Source organism: Manacus vitellinus, unplaced genomic scaffold (assembly GCF_001715985.3).
Source record: "Manacus vitellinus isolate BGI_N305 unplaced genomic scaffold, ASM171598v3 scaffold_1_pilon, whole genome shotgun sequence".
In the NCBI taxonomy this organism is placed as follows: Eukaryota; Metazoa; Chordata; class Aves; order Passeriformes; family Pipridae; genus Manacus; species Manacus vitellinus.
In genome coordinates, this window is record NW_021939396.1 from 24,801,236 (window position 1) to 24,825,618 (window position 24,383).

Consider the following 24,383-nt stretch of genomic DNA (forward strand, 5'->3'; position numbering starts at 1 on the left):
GGCCTGCCAGGCTCCCGTTATTCTTTGCGGTGCAGCCTTCACCTCGATGGGCTGCATCTTTCAGAGGCTTCCAGTGTTATCCATATGCAAGTCCCTTCCACCACAGACATGTCAGTAGGCAAACCAGATGTCCTATGTAATGTAAGGATGAGATACTTAGCTTAGGTGCTAAGACTTGTCTTTGAAAAAGCAAAACTGTTTATTGTCTCACTGCATAATTGAGCATCTGTGAATAATGTAAAAAACAGTGTTAACTCTTAGAGCTAGAAAGTGTTTGAATTGCTCATATATCCCATCTGAGAGCAACTCAAAATTTTTCCTTCCATAAATGCTTATTTTATTGTGTGACAGAGAACACAAATAAAAGTCTTAGTGTCTCACTGCTCTCCTGGCAAAACAACTTGAGAGATGTAAGGCAGGGCAAATTTCTTTCACAGTACTATTTTTATGCTTTAAAACCACACAAGTACAGCATTTGACAAGGCTCAAAAGTTTATTTGTTTAAACACTTGCAACATCTATGACTTACTTTAGATATTTGGCAATAACTTACATGTATTATTTGTAAGAAGTGAAAAATCAACGAACACATTAACATATCTGAGATTCCAGTGTCCATGGAGAATTTCAATGACTTTATTTACATTTATGACCTTGCATCTGACTACTGCTTTCCTTCTGTCCAGAAAGAAAGTGAAGGCTTGTGGGTCATACCCAGAAATTTAACAGGCTGTGGTGGGTTGACCTTGGCTGGATGCCAGGTGCCTAGCAAGTTGCTCTATCACTCCCCCTTCTCAGCTGGACATGGGAGAGAAAATAAGATGGAAAATAACTTGAAAGTTGAGATAAAGCAGTTTGCTAAAGCAAATGTGCACAAGCAAAGAGTGAGAAAAATAATTTTATCCTCTACTTCCCATCAGCAAGTGATGTCCGGCCACTTCCTGGGAAGCAGAACTTCAGCACACATAGCAGTTGCTCTGGAAGGCAAACTTTGTAAATAACTAATGCCCCCCTTTCCTGCTTCTTTTCTTAGCTTTTATATCTGAGCTTATGTCACATGGTATGGAATATCCTTTTGGTCAATTTGGGTCAGCTATTCTAGCTGTGTCCACTCCCAAGATCCTGCCCACCTCCAGCCTACTGATGTGGGGTGGAATGCTGGGGAGACAGTGCTGCCGCTGTGCTCAGCAGTAGCCAAAACACAGGTGTGTTATCAACATGTTTCTAGCTACCAATGCAAAGTACAGCACTGTGGGGGCTGCTCTGGGGAAAATGAACTCCATCTCAGCCAAACCTGATACACAGATACAAAGAAAAACAGATTTTAGCAAAGAACAGACAACAAAAGAAGTTTCTCAGCTCAGAATTTTGTATGGACGTGGTCTTAGTCCATACCCTTATTACACTACCTGTAATGCTGCTATCTGTTACCACCTGAGACATGACCTCAGGTGTCTTGGTGTGACACGTGGCTCAGCATCAAGCATGACTGAACTCCGTGGAGGCAAAGACTGTCATGTTTAGTTTGGTACCGGCTTGTAGGGTTTGTACTGTCCCTGTGCCCTGATACAGTCTGGGACCACAGCTCTGTCACTAACCAGCGCTTCGTAAGACATGGAGTGAAAATGCAATATTTCTGTACAGTCATAGAGCAGGAGCACAGTGGTTCTATACTGTGACAGAGACGTGTTGTGTGTGAAGAGTACATGGGCATGTTCTGAGCTGCAGCTACATCCCAGGTCTTCTTTTCTCTTTCTGTTTTGTAGGTGTGATACCTAACTGATTTTAGTGCTCGAAAACAGTGGCTTCCAAAAAGCAAAACATGCATCTCTAATATCTTCACGTTTACCTTAATTAATTGCTTTTTCATTGTTCATACTTTGTATCGAAAGAAAACCTTGCCGAAAGGAAGCTGCCACTGCAGATGGCTTTGAAACGCAAATAGTAGATTTCATAGGAGCCCTATCAGCAAACACAATGTTGGAGATGCATGAAATTACAATCCTGCAGGTGACCTTATAGTGTGAGATGGGAATGAAGAGAGGTGTAAGTAGCAACAATTGCCTATTCCATTGCTCTTTCTCTGAGCAGACAACAATGAAACACGATAATTCTACAAGCTACAGGGACCTGTATAAGCTTAAACTACCTTAGTTGAAGAGGAATGATGAAATTCAAATTAGAAACAATGTAGGTTACATGCAAATATAAATACAGAAAGGAACTATGACTTGCCAACAAGGATTACGAATGGCACTGCATATCAACAAACCATATTTCAGCTGGAGCACCTGTTTTTGTGTTCTAGGTTGCAAGGCTGACAGCTTTTTTTTTTTTAACAGTTATTGTCTTTTCCATTTCAGAAGACTGAATTAGTCTAATTTGCTAACAAGCAAAACTTAATTGACATCAAACTGATGCACAGTACAGTGATTAGTGCTTTAGTATGACTGAACACATGGGGAGAACTTCAGATGATAAAAATTGCTCCAAGGAGGAGATGTCATGGCCCAACTCTCAATGTCAAGGCAACTCTATTTACTCTTAGCTGCTGTAGGTTCCACATCTATGTCCAGGTCTGACAGAGCACAGTAGAAGAGCATCTGAAAATACTTTGTTGTTGTAGCTGCAATAGTAAAAATGAAAAAGACAAAGTTATATTAGATCTTAGACAAAAATATCGATTTTGAGGATTTGAAAGCATTACAATGATATTAGGAAAATCTTAAAACACCTGATTCAATTGAATTAATCATGTTGCAGATAAATAAGAAAAGTTCAGTAATTAAACTGAAAGTCTTGTTTAATCAGACTTTCATCAACATTTTTATTGAATTGTCAGAATGATAGATGAGTTCAAAGTGAATAAAAACATTAAAGTTTTGCTTTTCAAGACTGCCTGAATTTGAGGAGTCAATACCCTTCAGGTCAATAATTAATTATTTCACTGTTTATGAAAATTCATGGACTCCTCTGACTTCGATGTTCCATTCCTTGGATAGAAAGGGAAGCAACGGTGTCCTGGTATATCTGCCTTCCAGGGTATTAAAAAGCACTCATTTAGTATTCACAATCCTACACGGCTTTTATTGAGCCAACATATTGAAATAGCTCAACACCACAGGTATCAGATGATCATATAACATCCGCATATTGAACCGGTTAGTACAAGTATGCATGGCTTTGTTTTCAAGACCATGTGATGAAGCAGATGACATGCCACATCCAAAAGCATAGCAAAACTAGATAAAGAAAAAGGACTTTAAGAAAAATTATTCTTTCTTTCTTCTGACCAAGGTTTTGTCACAGTGAGTAGGACAGGATGATCTTGCTTACCAGAGAGCCACTGTAGACATTTGGGTCGTTTTTCAACTGGCAGATAGACTCCCAAATAATATGCAGGAATGCCTGAGAGGGCAATACCAACACCAATAAGGGAATTGATTGTGTCACTGTAGAGAGGAACTAAGACCAGGAAAAGGGAACATAAACAGTATACTATAGGGAAGAAGAGGCTAAGCTGTGGAGACAAAAAAAAAAAAATAATTAAAAGATGCAAATAAATACTCTATTACAAAAATGCCAAGCTTTGCAGATTGAAGTTAGACATGTCAATAATAAATGTACTGAATCTTTTGACTGTTTACAGTCAGCACAATTTGTTAGCTTTTGTAAGCTAGCAAAGAGCACTGCTGAGAACCTCTTATACCACACCTATCTGACCATTTTTTTTTTCAGGCCTGCACAAGCTCAGTTCCTTTCAATTAGTAAAAGATCAACCTTTGAAAGCAGTGCTTTCAAACTGAGCAGTAATAGGTAGTTTTCCCTCTAACTTCAGTTGCAAATTTTTAAGGGTAATTTTGATTTGGAACTAACTCAGCTAGACTTTCAATGACCATCTTGGTGCTATAGAACTAATGGACTGATCTACAACCCTTTTGTGTGGGCATTTAACAGATATTATACCACAAATAAGGAAAGTTGGGCCATGAAGTTGGTAAGATGATTGGAACACCTTCCCTATGAAGACAGGCTGAGAAAGTTGGGGCTGTTCAGCCTGGAGAAGAGAAGGTTGAGTGGAGACCTGATAGTAACCTTCCAGTATGTGAAGGGGGCCTACAGGGAAGTTGGAGAGGGACACTTTGTCAGGAACTGCAGCAATAGAACAAGGAGTAATGGGTACAAATGGGTACAAACTGAAAGTGGGGAAATTTAGACTAGATATTAGAAAGAAATTCTTTACTGTGAGGGTGGTGAGACACTGGAACAGGTTGCCCAGGAAGGTTGTGGGTGACCAGCGTTCAAAGCCAGGCTGGATAAGCCCTTGAGCAACCCGGTCTAGTGAGGGGTGCCCCCGGCCATGGCAGGGGTTGTTGGGACTAGATGATCTTTAAGGTCCTTTTCAACCCTTAACATTCCCTATGATTCTATGGAAGTTGCAATAACCTCTTCATGAATTTATTTTTCACTAAATTTTTTTTCACTGTCTGGGGTAGTGAACCTTCTCAAGAGTCCAGGAGTTGACATTTGAATACTAGCTGAAGCTTCTGAGAATTCACTGGTATAATTACTTCTCTTTGCTTATAAAGGTTAAAAATGTAAGTTGCTACATTTCAGAATAGGAAAAAGTGTATATGGTGGTGTGGTGTTGACTAAGATGGCAAATGCTGACAGGAATTAAACAGTCATTATCTATAATCTGACTGTAATCCTTGTTTTAGTAGAATCAGAAACAAAACTACCACTAAGGCAAGATTTAATCTTTATCTTCCACATAGTCTGGGGGATAGTATGAAAATTAAATGTGAACATGCTTCAGAAAAATTTGGTCTGCTCTGGAAGACTGGAAACTTTTCCAGCAGTAGGCTCTTAGTTGTTTGAACCACTTTTTTTTTTTTAATTAATAAGGATGTTACACTTAAATGTAAAAAAAAGTGTTCGTAAAAATGATGCAGGAGTAGCAAGAGAGAGTGATAAGGAATATATGTTTAGGTTGAGTGTGAATTTATAATTCTCTTAATTTTTACTGTATTAATGCAGAGTCAAAATGCAGGTCATGGAGACAACAAACAGGAGCCAGTGCATGGTTTTATGTGCCTTCGGGAAGCTGTGTGTTTCCATCCTTGCCTCCTGGACAACCATTGGATTAAAACTAGAAACAAGTTTTAGACTGTTTCGGTGCTGTCTCCCTCTCCTAACTGATAATTAAATGCTCTTCTAATCATTAAACTTGCATTTTGCTGTCTATGACCACTATGCAATGGGAGGGAACAATCAAAATATATTTGACTATTTAAGCTTTTGAACTTCTATGTGAGCTTTCGAACTTCTGTGTGAGAATTGTGGACATTTATGGGCTTTGGAGGGATTTTACTGAGTTTGTTAAATCATGTAAGTTTGATCAGAGTGTTAACCTCTCTGGAGCCTCCATCACTAGCTCTTCTGAGGTCTGCTATTCTTCCAGCACAGGCTAAGAACCCCAGATATTTATTTATTTATTATTTATTTTGAAATAAAAATATTTATCAGTTTGAATGAAAGAAAACCAAATGGTAAATATAACAGCAAAAGTACCGCAACAGAGGTTCTTGTGGAAACTCAAATTGGTTTTGCTCCTTCATCTTCTATTTTGTAAGAATTTCTATGGCTTATAAATAGCCTATGATGTAACTGGTAATGTTGTGGTTGTGGTATTAAAGATCACATAAATGCGTGCATTAGCTCGCTTTTAGGGCTTGGTTCCTCTCTTGTTTACTTACTTTAATAGGTCGTGGTCTATGTGGCTGAGTATATCTCAAATATATTAGTCCTGCAATAGACAGACCCACAAAGAGCCAGTAGTTGAAGCAGTAGTAATTAATGAGGAGGAAAACATCTTCCACAAGGAGATAAAGCAAAGTCATTAAGCCCTAGAGATAATAAAAGCAAAGAACATTTAATGTGAAAATAAAGAGAGTAAAATTATAAACTGGTCTGTTTCCAACATATTTGTCTGGACTTAGGAGATCAAGTCCTCGCAAGAAAGATGTACTGAAACTCTTGAGAAATCTCCAAATATGCTGTGTGAAACATGCTGGCATCTCTTTGTTAAACATAGCATTTTGGCTGTGTTAAATAACACATTTGGCTGAAAAGGTGTTGAGTCTGTGAAGTTATGTTTCAGCACCAGTAGGCAACTCTCCCAAGAAGGCCAGGTGAGGAGTCCCAGACTCTGCTGCAGTATGGAGAAGGTTACCAAGAAGCTCTCAGTATGTAGAGGCTTACTCTGCTGTTATGGTTGGCTTCAGTTTGAAAGCAAAGTTTTTTTATTTATGAAAACCATTTACACCAATTCTATAACTTTTCGTTCCTCAATTTTGTGTCACAAGACTCATTTATATAGTGACAGCAGGAAATGGCAATAGGCATCCAATGGTAGAAATTTAATTTTAGGTGCTTTGTCACTTCTGTTATAACTAGAGCCATAGAATATGAGTCTATGGCAGGATCTGAGAGATGTTCCTGCTATATTTTCCTCCAGTGACACTGAAAGCTCACATAAAGCCTTAAACAGACTTAAACAGCTCCTGTCTATACCATTACATATTTAGCCATTCTTTGTTTTCTCAGTAATGGTATTGTACTTCTCACTAATATTGTTTGGCAAGTGAATCAAGCCATTCTCTTTCCACTGAAAAAAACCCTATCAGGCAAAATAACACCATCCCCACCCCTTCAGTGACTTTTGGACATTTTCAGAAGATGTGTCCAGCACAGGAGATGCCTGTGAGAGCACTGGGCAGCAGTGAGGTGTTTTACCCCTGGGTCTGAACCCTGCCTGCTCAAGGCTGGGCTGTTACTTACATTGAAGAGGAGAGCAGGGACTGGTGTGAAGCACTTTATATGAATCAAGCTCAGGCTGACAGGGAGGTGTCCTTCCCTGGCTCCAACATAAAAAAGCCTAAAAAACAAATAAGAAAACTCAACCAGACAGAGAGCCAAGGAATAGCTTGTTGCTTTCTGACAAAACAAAGAAATAATTCTTTCATTACTCTGCCATACATGCTGCTCTCATCTCAAGTGGCTTTAGTTTATCAAATGGTGCTGGTCATGAGAAGACCTATGGGATCGTAACAACTCCTCCATCATAAATAAACAACTTGACATGGCAAAAATTAACTGTATCACTTCTCCCATGCAGTAATAAAGAATGCAGGTTAATAACAAATTATTCCTATTCAATTATTTAAAATAAATCTTGTATTTCATACCGAGATGCTGCGATAATTGACGAGTTTAAACCACTATAGCAAGACATGGCCACTGCTATAGGAATTATCCACTTAGCATGACTAAGGGTTTCATTGCCAAATGTCTGTAACAGAAGACGAAAATAGCGGTGAGGCGTATTACGTTAAGCATATGGACAATCCTGTGAAACTCATGAAAACACACCATCCCAAATGTCGTGTCATAGCCCATGCTTTCTTATGACACCCAATAATGATTTGGGAAGTTAGAATTTGGAAAAGCTGATCAGTATCAAAATAAAAATGGTAGCTATATTAAAAAAAGATTAAAAAAAATTCTAAGTGTAGATCAAGTCAATAAGGGAAAAGAAGATGTATTGGCTTTAATCTATTCTGACAAATCCCAGCTGTAATAATCCGTGAATTTTCATTTTACTTCTGTATAATATTAATAAGGTTTTAAGAAAGCATTTCAGTAATATTTTTGTGTTGAAAATATTGCTGTGGGTCTGCATTACACACTGCACATTAGAATGATAACAAAAAACCTTGGTTCTCCAACTACTCAGACTTTCTATAGCTCTTTCTCTGTCTGATCCTGGCAAAAGCATCCTTCTAATGATGTACTGTTAAGAGCATGATTTACAGAGTATACAAGAGGATTTTTCAAGAGCAGATTTATTGGATACATTCTTGACATGCACCTTCTAATACACTGGTACTCTTACATGGAAAAAAGTGTTTTAACCAAAGCAGAAGCGTTCAGCGTGAAATTATTTCAACTGTTGTTATTTCAATTTGCCAAGAAGTATGCTACCTGAGATTTTTCTGCAGTGTCTTTTGTTTTAGTTATTTTTCCCAACTTACCACAGCCACTGCATCACTTGTGAGCAGATCTGACATGTCCAACACTACGTAGTACGCTATATTAGTCAACAAGTAAATAATAGCCACAATAGGCATTGAAATTGCAATAGAAAGAGGTAGATTCCTGTAAAAGGAAAATGGAAAAATTACTTCATATTCTTTAAATAAGAAAGACTTAAATAGAAGATTATTTCCAGATTCAAACATTTGTCAGTGGATACCTCCACCACAGCTTGTAATCCATCATTTTGTAATCACAGGGTTACAAAATAATATGCAGCCATGTGTGGAGCAATTCCATAAGCAGCTTAGTTTGTTGCTTGTGGGTCTGTCACAAGGTTTAGAGAAAAAGAAAATGTACTCATACATGTAAATTTAATATACTGTCTTTTATATGAAGCAATTTAAGAGAGCACCTAAACAATGAAATTTAAATTCACACTTAGGTATTTTCTTGACTGTGGCATTTTTTCCTGACTTATAACCTATGCATGTCCCAAGACCAGCTGGACTATATCAGCTTGAGTAGGTGACACATACAACTCCCACAGGGCTGACATCCCTACAGAGGGGAGGAGATGGTATTTGCCCACAAACAGTAGTGCTGAAGATTAGCTTATAAAAGTCATAAACCTGACACAGTCTTACTCTACCGGTGGCAAAACCAGTCCTGGGAAAATAATTGTTCTGTCCAACTGAAAAGAAGTAGGGAATTTTAGAGGGCTATACAGATCCACGCTTTTCCCTGCTTTCAGCAGGGGTTTGTTCTCCCCATTGAAAAATTCTAGTCTGAAGTGTGCGGTGTAAAATATGTAAAGGTAAGTGATTTATTAGTGCAATACAACTGATGACTGAGCACAATAACCAGAAAGAGTTCTCATTCCTTTGTTTGAAAAGAACAAGGATTTTGCAGAGAAAATAGTTTGACTAGTTTCCAATCAGAAACAAATACAGAGTGGCTTGCCCTGCCATCACCCATCAGATATTCAAAGCAAAACCGTATGTTTACCTCTCGGGGTTCTGCATTTCCTCAGTGACGTAGTTGAGCGTGTCCCATCCTGAGTAGGAGAAGAGGGCAGAGTAGAGAGCCAGGGCGATCATCCCTGGGTTGGTTGCTGAGCCCTCGAACGGAGCTCTCAGGTTTTCTGTTTCCCCTGTACAAACGGCAGGCGCCAATTGCCTGTTACGTTTCAAGGATTACGACTTAGGGTGCATCAGGCAAAGCATCGCCAGCCGGTCAAAGGAGGGGATTGTCTTGCTCTGCTCTGCACTGGTGCAGCCTCACCGTGAATATTGTGTGCAGTTTTGGGCACCACAATATAAAAAAGATATTGAGGGCAACAAAGATGGTGAATCAGGGCCTTGAGGGGAAGCTGTTTGAGGAGTGACTGACGTCACTTGGTCTGTTCAGCCTGGAGGAGTCTGAGGGGAGACCTCATTGCAGTTACAACTTCCTCATAAAGGGAGGAGGAGGGACAGACACTCATCTCTTCTCTATGGTGACCAGTGACAGGATCCAAGGGAATGGCCTGAAGTTGTGTCAGGGGAGGTTTAGGTTGGATATTAGAAAAAGGTTCTTCACTCAGAGGGTGGTTGGGCACTGCACCAGGCTCCCCAGGGAAGTGGTCACAGCACCAAGCCTGTTGAAGTTCAAGAAGCGTTTGGATGATACTCTCAGTCACATGGTGTGACTCTTGGGGCTGTCCTGCGCAGGGCCAGGAGTTGGACTAAATGGTCCTTGTGGGGCCCTTCTAACTCAGCATATTCTGTGAGTCTGTGATACACTGAAAGTCTCAGCTAACCAAAAGGAAATAAAATCCCCTTGCATCAAGGTTTTATTACTATATCTAAAAGTGCACAGCTTACATTTTTAATTGACAAACAGGAGAATTTCTGTCAGACATTCAGAGAACTAGACTTGTACAGGGAGAGAGTAGAACAAATTTTCCCATGTTTGTTATTTGGATGACTTGTGTAATTTGACCAGAATTCATGGAGTCTTCATCTCATGGCATTACTGACAAGTCTACTGAAGGAGGGAACAATACTGAGGGCGTGCAGTACACTGTCAGCCAGGCAGAGGTACTGGAGAAACCCTGTTTCAGTTCCTGAATCTGTCTCATATTTCTTCCTAATAGTTATACTTTAGTTTTCACCAGGTGAGTCAGTGGCCACTGGAGTGGGACCTCCTGGAGGCATGGTTCTCAGTGGGATGCTCTGCCCCATAAAGGTGTTTCCCAAAATTAAGAGACAAGACTTAAAATATCTTTCCTGTCAAAATTATCCTCTAATTTAGCACAATCAGTTGAGATGACAAACCTGTAGAATGCTGCAAAATAGATGAAATGTTAATGAAACTGCGTGAGCCTTCACTGCCATTCTGAAAAGGGGAAGAAAGGCCTTACTCAGTTTGCAGAAGGAAAGTCAACTACCTAATGGAAATGGAAGTGGGTTAAATATTAAGGAAGACAGAAACATGCTGAAAACCCAATTAGGAAAGGAAGTAAGGCCTTTATTGTAAAATTGAAGCACTTCGCCCTCTGGCAATTCAGTCCTTGAAGCAGTCACTACCAGGAGACTGTTCAAACCAAAGAAAGGAAGTTATGAGATGTACACACACTTTGAGGAAGAAAATGGTTGCAAGGTTGTTTTTTTTTTTAAAGATAGCTGATATTCAAATTCAGATACATTGAGAGTCTTTTAACCTAAGAAGTGTATCCAAGCACTTCATAAAGAAGGAATACAGCAGGGCTAAAACATCATTAAAACAGTTGCTGAGTTTAAAAGAGTCATCGACCTGATCACGGCTTCCTCCAGAAGTCTACATCATTCCTCCTCCCTGTTCTTCCTGTATTTAAGTGCTTGGTTCTGCTTAAACAAAGCAGAGATGAGACCTTTACTACCACTAAAAGCTCTCAGCATTTTGTGTTCCTCGCAATCATGTTTCCTTTCCACTTTTACCCTCCCTGACCCCTCAAAGCAATGCAGATGAAACACAGTGGGCTGTGTGGATGTGGGACCAGAGGGAACAGTCCCTGGGCCAAAAAGCACACTACAGCAGGCTGGGAATTTTGAAGGAGATGATTTGAGAGCAGTGGCAAAGCTGATACAGAGGTGACATCACAGACTCACACATTTGTAAAACTGCAGCAGTTTTATGAAGGGAACTACTCCTTCACACAACTTGGCCCTTAAGCAATGTTTTTCTTCATCTTGATGTTCCTGCCCTTAGGACTGGGTTCAGTTTCTAGGATTCTTTAGACTTGAACCAACCAGTGACAACTGACATGCACAGATAATGACTAAACAAAAAAGCCTTCTCAAAATCTGGTGTAGCTTTAGAGTGGAACAGCTGGTACAACTGCAGCCAAGGAAAGGCCAGCAAACATGGAAAAGCAAGCATGCTCATTAGGTATATAAGCTAGTTTAGCAGGAGAAAAAGATAATTCCTAAACTGAGAAGGGGAAACCATTTTTATTTCAACTGAATAAAGATACAATTTAAGAATTTCAAAGGAAATTAAAATGAAGAAACCTTAGTAACCTAAGCAGCAGAGCTAGAATTCGAAGAGACTTCACTGTACCACAGGCCCAAATTAATAAAATCAGATCTATTGTCATATACAAAGATCAGATGTATTACTGGAATAAACTACTCTCCAGCTTTTCAGTGCATTCAGTTCAGCCCAGTTACTGCTGATAGGAGGTGGCTCATCTGTCCTGTGATGCCTTATATTAACACAATGCCACAGTGATTCACAGAACTGCACTATTACAGTCTTCTCCCTTGTTGAACAACCATGCCCTCCCACAGATCCCACCAATGATTTACCCCCTCCCTGGTCCCCTCCCCTGGCAGGGTGCTCTGGGGCAGGGCTGTGTGTGGGGGCTGGGGGAGTGTGGTGGTGGGGGGAGGTGTGAGGAGCAATGCAAACTCTGTTGTGCTGTCCTGTCACAGGATAGGTAGCAATGCATGAGTCAGAGACACTGAGGCTGACTTTAAACTAGTTAGCAGTTGCTGTTTGCTGTTCCAAGCAACACAGGACTTGGCTGTCAATGGATAGAAGAATAACTAACCCCCTATTGCTTAACAAGCCATAAAAATCCTCTGATCTTCCTATGGCAGACTTTTTTTTTTCCAGAATAAACAAGGCTTCATACATAGGTCTTAAGAAGTCTGATTTCTCTGCATGGATTTTGAAACTCATTTATGGTTCGTTTCATAGAATTCAAGTAAGTGCAATTTATTCTTACCTTTACCAATTTTATAAAGGCCAACAGATATCACCAAGATAAGAGCCATAACTTTTGCATATGTGAAAACATCTTGCACACGGGTTCCCCACTTCACATTAACACAATTAATAAATGTTAAGGAACCTGCAGAGAAGAAAAATATGCATGAAAGGAGCACTGGATGTTTTACATCATTGAAGTTATATTTTAAATTCACCCTTCTAGATGCCACCCCTCTTTCAAGGAGTAAAATTGACTCAAATTTCACCCCTTCAGGACCACCTACATTTGTTAAGATGAAATACCTGGTTTAAGATTTACACAATGGTTTTCTGAAAGATTCTGTTTTCATGAGAGTAGGTAAGACGAAACACACTGGGTTTTGAATTTTAGGACTAACTCTTGCTACTTTTAGATAATATTTAAACTTTATTGAAGTCAACAGAGTTGCTCACATGCTGCAAGGTGATAGAAAGGCCACACAAACGGAGAAAAAAGTCTCCTGGTGGCTTCCCAGGAAACTCCAGCACCTGGGAAGACATTCCCAGAAAGTGATAAGAGGATTTAACTAAGAAAGGAGTGATATGGAGATAGCAGGCCTTTTTTCCAAAGCATTCTGCCAGACAGAAACACAGGAAGATGACCCTTGAGCCTATGTCATCTGGCTATCACCTCAAAATTAGTTTATTGACTACCACCACTAAAACTGCCTAAAGAAAAAAGGTATAAAAATAGATTGGACCTAAGCAAAAATGGGGGAGAAATTCCATTAACTCTGCAGAGGTAACTAAGTTACCCTTTCTCCTTCCACTTCTGGGGACACCTGGAAGGTGAGATGTATCTTATGCATGCTAATTACTTGCTTCTAAATAACTAGAGCTTAATTTTGCTGCATAGTATTTTTAGTTTTTCCTTTAAGTTTGTAAGTGGCTTTTGCTTTAGAGTTTCTGCTTAGGTTTTGCAGCATTAGTATTCAGTGTAAGTTGTTTTACTTCTTTGTAAGCTGCTTTTGCTTTAGCACGTGTGCCTATGCTTTTTATTATTATTACTATATAGTTTAAGTGTAATTTTTGCAGTTAGACCCTATTCCAGACACAATAAATTGTCACAAATTTGTATTAATAAAGATGTTATTTCATGAACTGTTAGATAGACTGTTTTTAGGTGCTGATGGTTTTCTCGACAGCCAAATAACTCACAGGAGAAACCTGCTGAGGGGTTTTTCCGTCACTATTAGGTGTAGTCCTTATATAAAAAGGTATCAAATGTTCTGTCCATCTCAGCAAATCTGTTAAGCGAATGGTCTCATTAAGTGAGACACTAACAGACTGTTTTGGACATTAAAAGGCTTTGATCTCCTGGGGGAGACACTAATAGACAAAAAATAAATTAAGACAGGTTGGACAGAAAATTATTCTTTTCTGCCCCTTTTAATGTGACACATACAAAAGGTAAAAATTCTTTATATCCTTCATATCACAAAATTTTTTATCTTTATTTTGGTAACAAAAAGACTTAATAGATTATACAATGGTTGTTCATGCCTAGTGTCATGTTCAATTATAATTTTAAACATGTCTGTATAGAATGACTAACCTTGCTCTAGTAAAGTCTGTAGAGGAAGAGAGGTTGTCCTCTACATCAAGAAATGGATAGTGTGTGAAGAGCTGTCTGAAAAATAGCCAAAAACAGGTTGAAAGCTTAAGGGTAAGAATCAGAGACTGAGGCAACAAAAGGAACCTTGTGGCTGCTGTCTGCTACAGACCACCTGCCATCGAGGGGAGCCTATCACAAAGCCTTCTTGCTCCAGCTACAGGAGGCATTGCACTCCTGTAGGCATTCTTGTCCTGCTGGGGGACTTCAACCACCCCAACATCTGCTGAGAAAGCAGCAACATGAGCTGTAGGCAATCCAGGAGACTCCTGGAATGCATGGAGGGTAACATCATAAGCCAGGCAACAGACAGCCCTACCAGATGGGATGTGATACTTGACCTGACAGTCACCAAGATAAGTGAGTGAATTGGGGACATCAAGATTGGGGGCAGCCTGGGCTGCAGTGATCATGCATTGGTGGAGTTCGCATGAGGGATATGTGTCAGGTAAAGAGTTAAGTCAGGACCCTGAATTTTAGGAAAGCAAACTTCCAGCTCTTTAGGGATTTAGTCAATAGGAGCGAAGTCCCTCCCACTGTTAGAGAAGATCAGATTCATGATCACTTGAGGAATCTGAACACACGTAAGTCAGCTCAGAAATCAGAGGTACCAGAGAGCACACAGTTGATTCACATCAAGACTACAGTAAGAATAACTAAGAAAAGTGAAACATTAGAGAAACGTCAGCATTTGAAGACTATTCCTAAGTGTTAGGGTTTCATGAGGGCTACATAGAACACCGAGGAAAGAAATTTTGATCTAATAAATAACTGCCTTCCTGTGCAAGTGCAGAATTTCAGCTGATAAAGTAATTTGGAACAGGGTTAGTTACTTTTTAGACTGCTGAGTTGCCATGATGGCCTCAACTTATACCATGGACCTTTTTTTTAGAGGTGAACTTCCCCTGCACCACACTAGTGTGTCAGGGCTACAGAGAAAACACTTTTCCAGAATTGTCAGTATACATTATTTTATCTTAAATTAAAACTACCTATCTTTTTTGGAAGTTTTGTTGAGCTGTACAATTTAAAACCATTTTTAAAAGCACAAGCTACAGCACAGGTTCAAAGGAACACACACCCTAGTTTGAAAATCCATGTTTATAAGAACAGAATCTGAGTACAGTCTACTTACTGGAGGATGGCTTTGCTTATCCCTGTGCTCACCCAAGACATACAGTCAAGATGAAGTGGACTGGAGCTTGTGGAGTGTCTGACTACACTACACAACTTCTCTACAGACAATGCTGTTAGGCAGAGTATTTGTAATTCCACATGAATGTTCATTTTTTGTGATTTGCAAGAAATATGGGAGAGAAAGCATGGACCAAATGTGGGCTGCCAGTTAGGTCAATGAACCATAGAGATACATATATCTTGAATCAGCAGCCATAACTTCCCTGAGCCACATTGTTGTAATTCTCCTCTCCCCTCTAGTAATCCCAACCCCAAATACAATACATCTGAATACAAGATCATTAGTTCCTAACAACATGTTTTAGGTAGGTAAAAATTATTTTTCACAGAAGGCAAAGAAATAGAAATTCACCTGGGCACCTACAATTATAGCTCTTAACTTCCAGCAGTCACAACTTTACTTACATACACATGCAGCTGCAATCAACCTGACTGCATCATATGGCGGCTCACAATGAGGAAAAATTGGTTGAACAATATAGTTGGCAAATGTGATTGCTATCACTGCCTGAGTTGTTGGTTCGATAATTAGCAAGGAAGACCAGAGTCTGATGAAGGCCACAATGCCACCAAATGCTTCCAGGATGTAGGCATAACTGCCTCCAGACTTCACAATGGATGTTCCCAGTTCGACGTAACACAAAGCTCCAAACAGCGAAAATAACCCACCAAGTGCCCAGATGAGCAGCGAGAGTCCATAGGAAGCGCTGTACATTAAAACACCTCTGGGTGATACAAATATCCCAGAGCCAATCATATTCCCTACAATTAAAGAAACTCCATTTAGTAATGTGATTTCTTTTTTCATCTGCATTTTTTCAGTCGCCTCTGCCATATGGTCCATTTCAGCTTTTCCATTCTTAGTTCTGGATTTTTTATCACAGCATATTTGCCAGGGGGCTGGCATCTTCAAATCACATTACCTGAAAACAAGAGGAGAGAACATCTTCTGTAATGCACATGACATCAGAGACATGGATAAGATAATTAGCACACAAGGTATAAACAGTACAAAGAACAATTATTTTGCCTGCTTTTATCTTGCAGTTCAGGAAACACACAAATTAGTGAACTTCTGTTCACTACCTTTCACTGTTCCATACCTTTTTAATGGATAAATGTGAGGCCACTGTTCCTTGGTTATAGATCCTGAAGCTTTTGTTAACTCTCAGTTCACTTTTATTATTTGTCTTGAATTGTAATTTTATGTTACATTACTGAAGATATTTCAGGGAAGAAGGAGACACTGAACCCCTGGAAACATGTCCTAATACAGCTGAAGTGTCCTCTATAGGAATACTCTCCCTAAATTTTAATCTCATCCCAGAAAGAACTTTATTTCATTATTATTTGTTTCATCAAATCACATCCACTTGAACACTATCTGCTGAGGAACACAAGAGAAAAGACAGAAAAAGATATTCAAAACCTCTGATGTCACAAGGGAAATGTTAATATGAGCATAAAGAGAAGAGTTTTAGTTGCTCCTAGAGGTGAGATTGCTGCTGCAGTGAATAATGTAGCTTGTTTAGTTATTAACCTCACTTGACTTCTCAGTAGAAGACACTAGCATGCACATGAATTGAGTTTTGAACACCCTATCCCTGGAACACTTCTGTATAAGAGAGTTCAACAAAACATGACTGTAAAAGCATCCCACTCTGGTGCTCGCAGGGCAAGATCCAAATATGCTGGGAGCTGGGATAAACGACCTTACTGCATAACTGCATCGATAATTGGCCTTGTGCACACATTGCACTGCTTGGAGTTTGAGGTCCTTAGGGATGAGGACACCAGGACTGCAGTGACTGTCTCAGTTCTTGTGTCCTGCTGACTTATAATAACGCTTAGAACAATGGCTAATTTTTGGTGCCTGTCTCAGAAATTTATTTCTCATTCCCTTCCTACCTCCACACACACTCTAAAACACTTCCAAAGAAAACTTCCTCAAAATCCTATGACCTAAAGCCAAATTCTCTGAATAGAACAAAGGTCATCCATGCAACACTGGCAAAAAACATCTGATTACAAATGCTTAAGCATTACATTTATACATTACATTTGATTCACAAATGTATTTCTTTAAAGTGTGGGTCAATGGCCAGTTTAAAACAACCTGCCCTCCCCAAACTTCCTGTAAGGTTTGCTTCCTTTGTAAAGTACGCCTGTTTTAGCAGCCCTGAATATCTCATAATTCTGTGTTCTTTCCCAGCTTTTTTGATGCAACTCAGTTTCCTAACTGATTAAACAACAAATGAGGCCTGATAAGTATTAAATATTAAAAAATGCCAAACTCTCTCTAAAGGCTTTTCTCATCCCATTGGCACGTTTTTTAACTGCAGGAACACTGGAATAGAGTTAAATATTAACTCTTGACGTAAGTGTTCAAGCATGACTGCAGTCTCCCACGTTTTTCCTGATCTCCTCCTCACACATAGAGGTGACTCCTCTTACTTCTCATTTTGTCCCCCTATAAATAAAAAACATCATCCTGGTTTGCAGGGAGGAATTTCAAGCATCAAAAACACCAGTCATGTATCTCCCTTAAATTCCTGATAAGCATTCCCAGTTTCCTTGTGTGTGACACAAAGAAGGGAAAAGTCACACTACTGCTCTGAAATACAAGCCAATACTTCCAGAACCTCTGTCTCAGTATTTAGTCTCCATGGGTATGTGAAATGTTGGCAGAAAACCCTCTTGTGATGGCAGCTGTCCAGAGAGCTCATCAGGACAGCAGCATGCTAGAAATCTGGGCAGAGCTCTCTATTAATACCACTTTGTCAGCAGAGCTAGTTAAAAATCATCTTGTGCTTTTTATGCCTGATCTAGGATTTTTTTTGTAGAATTAAAAAAAAAAATGTGAGCTTTGCCTGTGAGCCAAAATGTACAAATATTTAAGTGGGTACAGTTCAAATGCTGCGAGAATTTAAAATACAGTTGTTCCCCAGGTGATGTGAATGTGGAGCTATGCAAGTAGTGATCAAAACCAATGAATATCAGTTTTCCTGAAATGAAGTCTCACTAATAAATGAGATAATGTCATTTTTATGTAAAAAAGGATACATCAAGTAATTGGTAGGTTGTCACTAGTACAGGTAACTTGTGCATGTGGTATCAGACCTGAACTTTGATGCCTAGTCCTGGTAGCTAAAGGAATTTGAGCATTTAAACTGGCAATGCTACTAAAGTCTAGTAGCACTATTATGATCTGTAGCTTTCATGACAGCACAAAGGTGAAGTTATTTTCTTAAGTAACACAATGTTTTGTGTATTTTTCTCATATCTCTTGTGCTAACAAAAGACTATTTCAGATTGCTAAAAATGCGTAACTAGAGCTGTGTAGGGAAATATTTCTTTTATAAATAAGTGACTGTGAATGAAACCATTTCAAAACTCTGTACTTTTGAGAGATGTCACATTAGCAAAACTTTTAACCATACCCTGAACTAAGTCCACAAATAGGTATACCCTGAGAATCAAAGGATAAGAGATTCAGTTTCCATAACCAAAATGTGTAGCTTCACTTTAATTAAGTTATCCCAATTTATATCAGCTGAAAGTCTGAAAGAAAGTAGCAATTTTAGAATAAAATATTTTAAACAGCCTTTCTCTGTCCCTTCCCCACCCAAGCCAACAACAGTATTCCCATTAGCTTTGACAGTACACTAATTTCATTCAGTGGCATCACAATGTTGAAGCTGTCACTGATTTCTTTATTTAGGATAATGTCTTCCTTAATTAAACAAGGTTTGTTTGACTGAGGCAAGACTCATGCTAGGCTAGGACAAGTCTTCATGCTAGGCTAGGTCTAGAATGAAGTCATGACTTGTCCTACGGTAAGGCTCAGCAAAGTCTTTATGCTATCAAGAAAATTAGGAGAATATAGGAAATAGTCTACTGTACAGATCTTTTTGTATAATAGCAAAAGAAGAATATTTTTTGTCAAATGTGCTGTTACATCCAGACAGTGAATAAAACAATTCGAGGATTTGCCCAATGTCTGTTGCCATATTCTCACCATTTATCTCATTTATAGCTTCTGCTATTTTGGTCCTACTAAACCTGGCCTGTAGTCCTGCCCTACTCTCATCACTGTTACTTCATCCTCATGCCACCATCTTCCCTTTCTGGGGACTATCACAGAATCAATTCAATTCACAGAACCCATTAGCTTGGAAAAGACCTCTGCCATCATTGAATCTGCTCCATGACCTAACACCACATTGTCAACTAGACCATGGCATCAAGTGCCACAATCAGTCTTTCCTTAACCACTGCTGCTTCTGTCTCTCACTGGTGCCAAAAAGTTTAAGCTGAGAAGCCTAGCTGTTCAAGAATGCTTCAGTAGCTCTTCTCTATCATTTGGGCATTTGTAGGTCACCTTTTGAGGGTGCACAGAATCCAAGTGAGAGCCAGTAAAAACTACAGTCTGGGAGAGCTTACTTGCTGGGGACAACAGTGAGAGCTGTAACAAGTTGATTTCTTACAGGAGGATGGCCATTTTCAGTTGTTAAATCCTGTATTATAATAGGTAAGAAATCTTTACCGTGAATCTTCTGTCATTCAGAGGAGCTTCCTGAGAACAGAAAGATTTAATTTATGCACTAATAAAAACACTGAGGTCCTTTTCATTCTGCTCTAACGTGTTTGAATGTTTAAGGGCTAACCCTACTGCAATAATAAAACTGAATGGCATCAAAAATATAAGTACAGGTATTTTAGTAGCTCTTAAGTATGAAGGCTGAAGAGCAGGGCATAAAAGCTTTTTGACATGAAGGAAGGTCCCTACTTTCTTGGTCCCCATGGACTATGACAAGCAGAAAGAGCTACTGTTCTCTGGAAATCTGAGACTCAGACAGGCATCAACTTGCCAATGTGGCTCAGAGGCCAGAGCAGGCTAAATGAAACAGCTGCAAACACTTGCCTCTGCTTTGTATCAGCAAGTGATCTCTATTATAGAACTTTAGAACCCTGTTTGCATGCATATGCTTTTCCTTAGGAGGCCCCTCAACAAATGGAGGGAAATTTTCCTCTCAGAGAAAAAGCACAATGCCTTGAGAGTACAGACAGGCCTAATGGTCCTGAATCTTTTGCATTCTTGTTTACCTCCCAGCTGTATGTGCAAAGAGCAATGGAAAGGAACTTGTAGATTGACACCTGAGAAGTTAAAGAAAACAATAACACCACATACAGCTAATCTTCAATAGGTCATTTCTTAGTCAAGCCACTGCCAAAAGTCACATTGAAAAGTGAAGGAAGAAGGGACAGTTTGATAGTAGCTGAAAACCAGGGCTGAAATCAAAGACAGTTTTTCCATAAGTTACTGCAGGGCCAGTTTGGCAGGGCAGGATTTTCTCAGACACTTCCCATTCTTCAGGGGTCTTCAGCCTCAAGAATGACTGCCTTCTTCTCAAGGGGGTAATTAACCTTTGCCAAATGATTCAGCAAGGCTTGGTCAGGGGTTATGGAGGTGCTTATGAACTTTCACAGGAACTTACAGACTTATGAAGCAGTCTTATAAACTACTCCATAGACTTCCAGAGGGACTGAGGTGCCTCTATTTGCTAGAATATTTTGAAATTCTCAGCTTTTCATTCAAGAAATATTAGTAATCAATGTGTCTCTCAGAGATCAAATACTGTTGCCTTCAGTAGATTCCCTTAAAAGCTGAGGTATTTTAGAAAGTCATCTCCTATCAAAGATGTTGGAACACGCTAGACATCAAATTTATCTTTAATTTCATGGCCTTTTCTTTTGGTGATTTTTGTCTACCTCCACCTAATTTCTCAATAATGATGCCATCAGTGAACCAGGCAAAGTCAAACCAGGTAAGAAAACTGATACACCCCCAATATTTTCTAGTTTCAGTTAGGAAATTAGTGAGATTAAGAAAACATTTAAAATTGAAATCTACCACATTTTATTTATGTTTGTATTAGAAATCAATATATGTGTAGAAAGGATTTTAAAAGTCATGAACAATTTCTTATTTTCTCAAAGTACATTTTGGGCAATTTTTTCCTGCCTGTAGCCAATTGACCAAAAATTAAAAAAAACCCCAACCATATAAGTTTATATTAATAACTACTGGAACACGAAATCAGATGACCTAGCAGTTTTCAACATGACCAAAAATATGTAGATCAAACTTCAAAACACTATTCTTGAGCATGAGCATCAACAGGTCTTAAGGGGAGTATTCATGGAAAAGGATACTGTTGAACATTTTCCAATGAGAGAGGAAAGCAAACAAAACAAGATTATGCATTATGAGGAAACATTATAAAATACTCTTAGAAATAATAATAAAAAAACCCCCAAACAACAACAACAAATCCACTCTGATCTCATCCGAAGCAAACATATCCCACTCAGTAGGAAACAAGTATATTTCCTTTTGGTTTTCAAATTTCATGTTTATAAAAATATTTAATGAAATATTTCTTCACATGCTCCATATGCACTACTACGGCCATAGACTGATTTTCCCGTAGGAGGGACTTGCTCTACCCCCAGCATAGCATTCCCACCCCAAAGCAAATCACAGAGGATATCTGAGAGAGAAGCTACTGTAGCCCGAATCTAAGAAAGGTATTAAAAGGAGAAGGTAGCAGCTTACCAGAGGGTAGGTGATACGCCTGCTTCCTTTAGCAGAAGACTGCTGTAAGAGACCAGTGCTCTAAATAAACACGTCTGTTTCACCAGGACGGGTAAGTTAACACTCTCTAGCTGCTATTTTTATTACAGTAGCATGAAGACTAAAATCAATGAGAGCTTTCAAGAAAGGCTCTCTTGTAATGTGTTTTCTCCAAATAACCTCAGCTGAGGTCAGTAGCAGGCAGAAGCAGGCAGCTGCTGCTCTCTATTCCTTAGGAAGTTATGATAGAATAAGACAAAAGGAAGGTTGGGAAAATAAAAGTCCTTCATCCACGTCTGAAACCAAGAACAACACTTTGCCAGATGTTAATGTGAAACAAATGCAGTGTAATTCTTTCCTGTTGATTCAGAAAGCTACAATGAGACTTTTACTAACACTATGCAAAGATGTTTATTCTGGTGGCACAACTTGCCAAATCAGAAAGACTTTCAGAGAGGGGAGACCAGCAAAGAGTGGTAGTTAAATGAAAATCATAGGTATTATTTCATTTCAAACAACCTAACATTTTTCTGGGTTTTGGTTTGTTCTTTTTTTAACATATTTTCTTTAAGTTTAATCTATGCATTGCTAAATATTTATCAACTCAATTATTTTTCTTAACTTCAGAATTATAGATCTGTGGCTTTCGTAATAATTTATGACTTGATGCACAAGACACAAAACAGGCTGATCTGGTGTTAAGATCTTAATTAAGTAAGCTTTAAAAATATCTAAGATAAAAATAAGCAAGGAAAAAAATTACTTACCCAATGTATTCAGCTTTGTCTTCTGAAACAGTGTGTTGCACCGTCTATGACATACTTTTGCAAATCCAGTATGGTACACGGCACAATATCTAAGGAAACAAGTAAACATCCAGAAAATAAAGTCTTCTGAGCAGAGCAAAAAGTTAATGAATGCAAGAGCACTAATCTTGGATTTTTCTTTTCCATGAAGAACACAGTAGTAAGGCAAAAAATTTGCACTCATGTGCCAAAGGGCATCTGGAAGGAGCTGATCTAGCAGGTGAAGAGTCTTAAGTCACTGGAGTTGAGGCACCAGACAACAGGTCTTCAGCAGAGTGGATCACTAATCCACACAGGAAAGTGAAATAATTGAATTCAAGCACAGAGGTCTCTCCAGTGAGCCTCAGCAGTCTAACAAGAAAACAAGCAGGAGCACTGCATTATTTTGTACATTCCATTCTGCAACCCATGGTGACGCAAAGGAATAATAAAAACAACACAAATATTCCTATCGTAAGCCAGTGCTCCTCCTATTCCTTCTTTTTAAAATAACATCTTGTACAAACATGCTTTTCGTGACAGACCAAGACAGGTATACAGTTAATGTTTACACAGAAATGGCTGTGCTTTCTTAAAACCCTACTCAAAAACAGGTGCATGACAAATATTTTGAATAAACAGCTTTCAATCTGCTGTATCTATGAAGGATGGGAGCTCTCTAAGTCTGCCAGAAGAGATTGCACAACTCCAGATGCCTGCAAGTCTGTCGTTATGTACATTATAATATAGCAAGAAATGTTTTGGTAACAGGATTGCTTTGCAGGGATGTTGTTCTTTGCTGGAAAAACAGAGGGTCTGAGTGCCATGTTCCTTAATTTGGGCCCCTCTCATCTTAAATTTTTTTTTGCCAGGGCAATGTTAACAAACTATAGCCTAAACCCCAGAATGCATATTTTCAAGAATGCATAATTACTTTCGCTCTGAAATTTGAACTTGAGTTTGTCCTGTTTCTGATTTCAGGCACAAAACTTGTTTTCTGATTGTGTGTTATGCTGAGGGACTCAGTTATCATACCACCTTTATATTGTTCACATATCTCCCTCCTGAAGCAGCCTCAGCCCTTTAATTCTGTAGAAGCTGCATGTTGGAATGTGAAAAACAATGTTTTCTTTATGAATGCATCCCATATTACTATTGGTGTGACCCTCGTGGATACATCCTACTGGACATTAGCCACAGATTTACAGGAACAGCACATAAATCAACACTGAGCAATCATAAAGCATGCACTGTGCATGAAAAACATTTCTTTCTTGAACATTTCTTCTGTGAACACAAAATCTAGTACCTTTGCCAAGGAGGATTACACTTAATCTTACATTTTAAGTAAGCAGGATGGATAACATAAAGAAGTGAATGTGACTGCCTTTGTAACAAGTTTTTCTTATTCATTTTTACAATCTTGCAGGATTTAACAAGAACTTCTGCAGTGAGGCTTCTCCTGTACCAACTTACTGGTCATAGCAATTCTTCTGTGTGTTATAGTTACATATACACACACATTTGCTTATGGAACAACAAAGTGAGGTATTCTTGCCTGAATAAGCCTGTGACACTTTCTGGTTTCCTGCCCACACTTCCATTACTGCTTAGGAAGGCTTTTCATGCTCTGCACAAGTCTTGGAAACAAGACTACTTCAATTATTTCCAGATCCTTCTTCATTCTTACCATTGTCCAGCTGCAGCAAACAGCTCAGCTGCACCTCTACCAAGTCCTCAGCTTTCCTCAGTTCCTTACCTCTGCCTTAGTGCTCAGGCA

At 39.1% G+C, this 24,383-nt stretch overlaps 1 protein-coding gene across 2 annotated transcripts; it reads right to left on the bottom strand.

Moving 5' to 3' along the window:
- Positions 1-483: 483 nt before the first annotated feature.
- On the bottom strand, positions 484-22,997 carry LOC103756083 (Y+L amino acid transporter 2-like). 2 transcript variants are annotated; one of them, XM_008922097.3, is made up of 10 exons: positions 22,586-22,997; positions 15,587-16,104; positions 12,350-12,475; positions 9,106-9,250; positions 8,097-8,220; positions 7,251-7,354; positions 6,844-6,940; positions 5,760-5,909; positions 3,337-3,520; positions 484-2,626 (listed from the first exon to the last, which is right to left on the bottom strand). In XM_008922097.3, exons 2-10 carry the CDS (start codon positions 16,086-16,088, stop codon positions 2,535-2,537), a joined length of 1,524 nt encoding a protein of 507 aa, XP_008920345.2. In that variant the 5' UTR covers positions 16,089-16,104; positions 22,586-22,997; the 3' UTR covers positions 484-2,534. The 2 variants fall into 2 exon arrangements, with proteins under 2 accessions (XP_008920345.2, XP_017934205.1); XM_018078716.2 differs by lacking the exon at positions 22,586-22,997 and adding an exon at positions 16,285-16,339.
- Positions 22,998-24,383: the final 1,386 nt, after the last annotated feature.

Coding starts and splice junctions, on each gene's coding strand:
- LOC103756083 (XM_008922097.3), bottom strand. CDS start 16,088: ATGCCAGCCCCCTGGCAAATATGCTGTGATAAAAAATCCAGAACTAAG. Junction 3,521..5,759: donor ATAGACCACGACCTATTAAA/GTAAGTAAACAA, acceptor TTGTCTCCACAG/CTTAGCCTCTTCTTCCCTAT. Junction 2,627..3,336: donor ATGTCTACAGTGGCTCTCTG/GTAAGCAAGATC, acceptor TTACTATTGCAG/CTACAACAACAAAGTATTTT.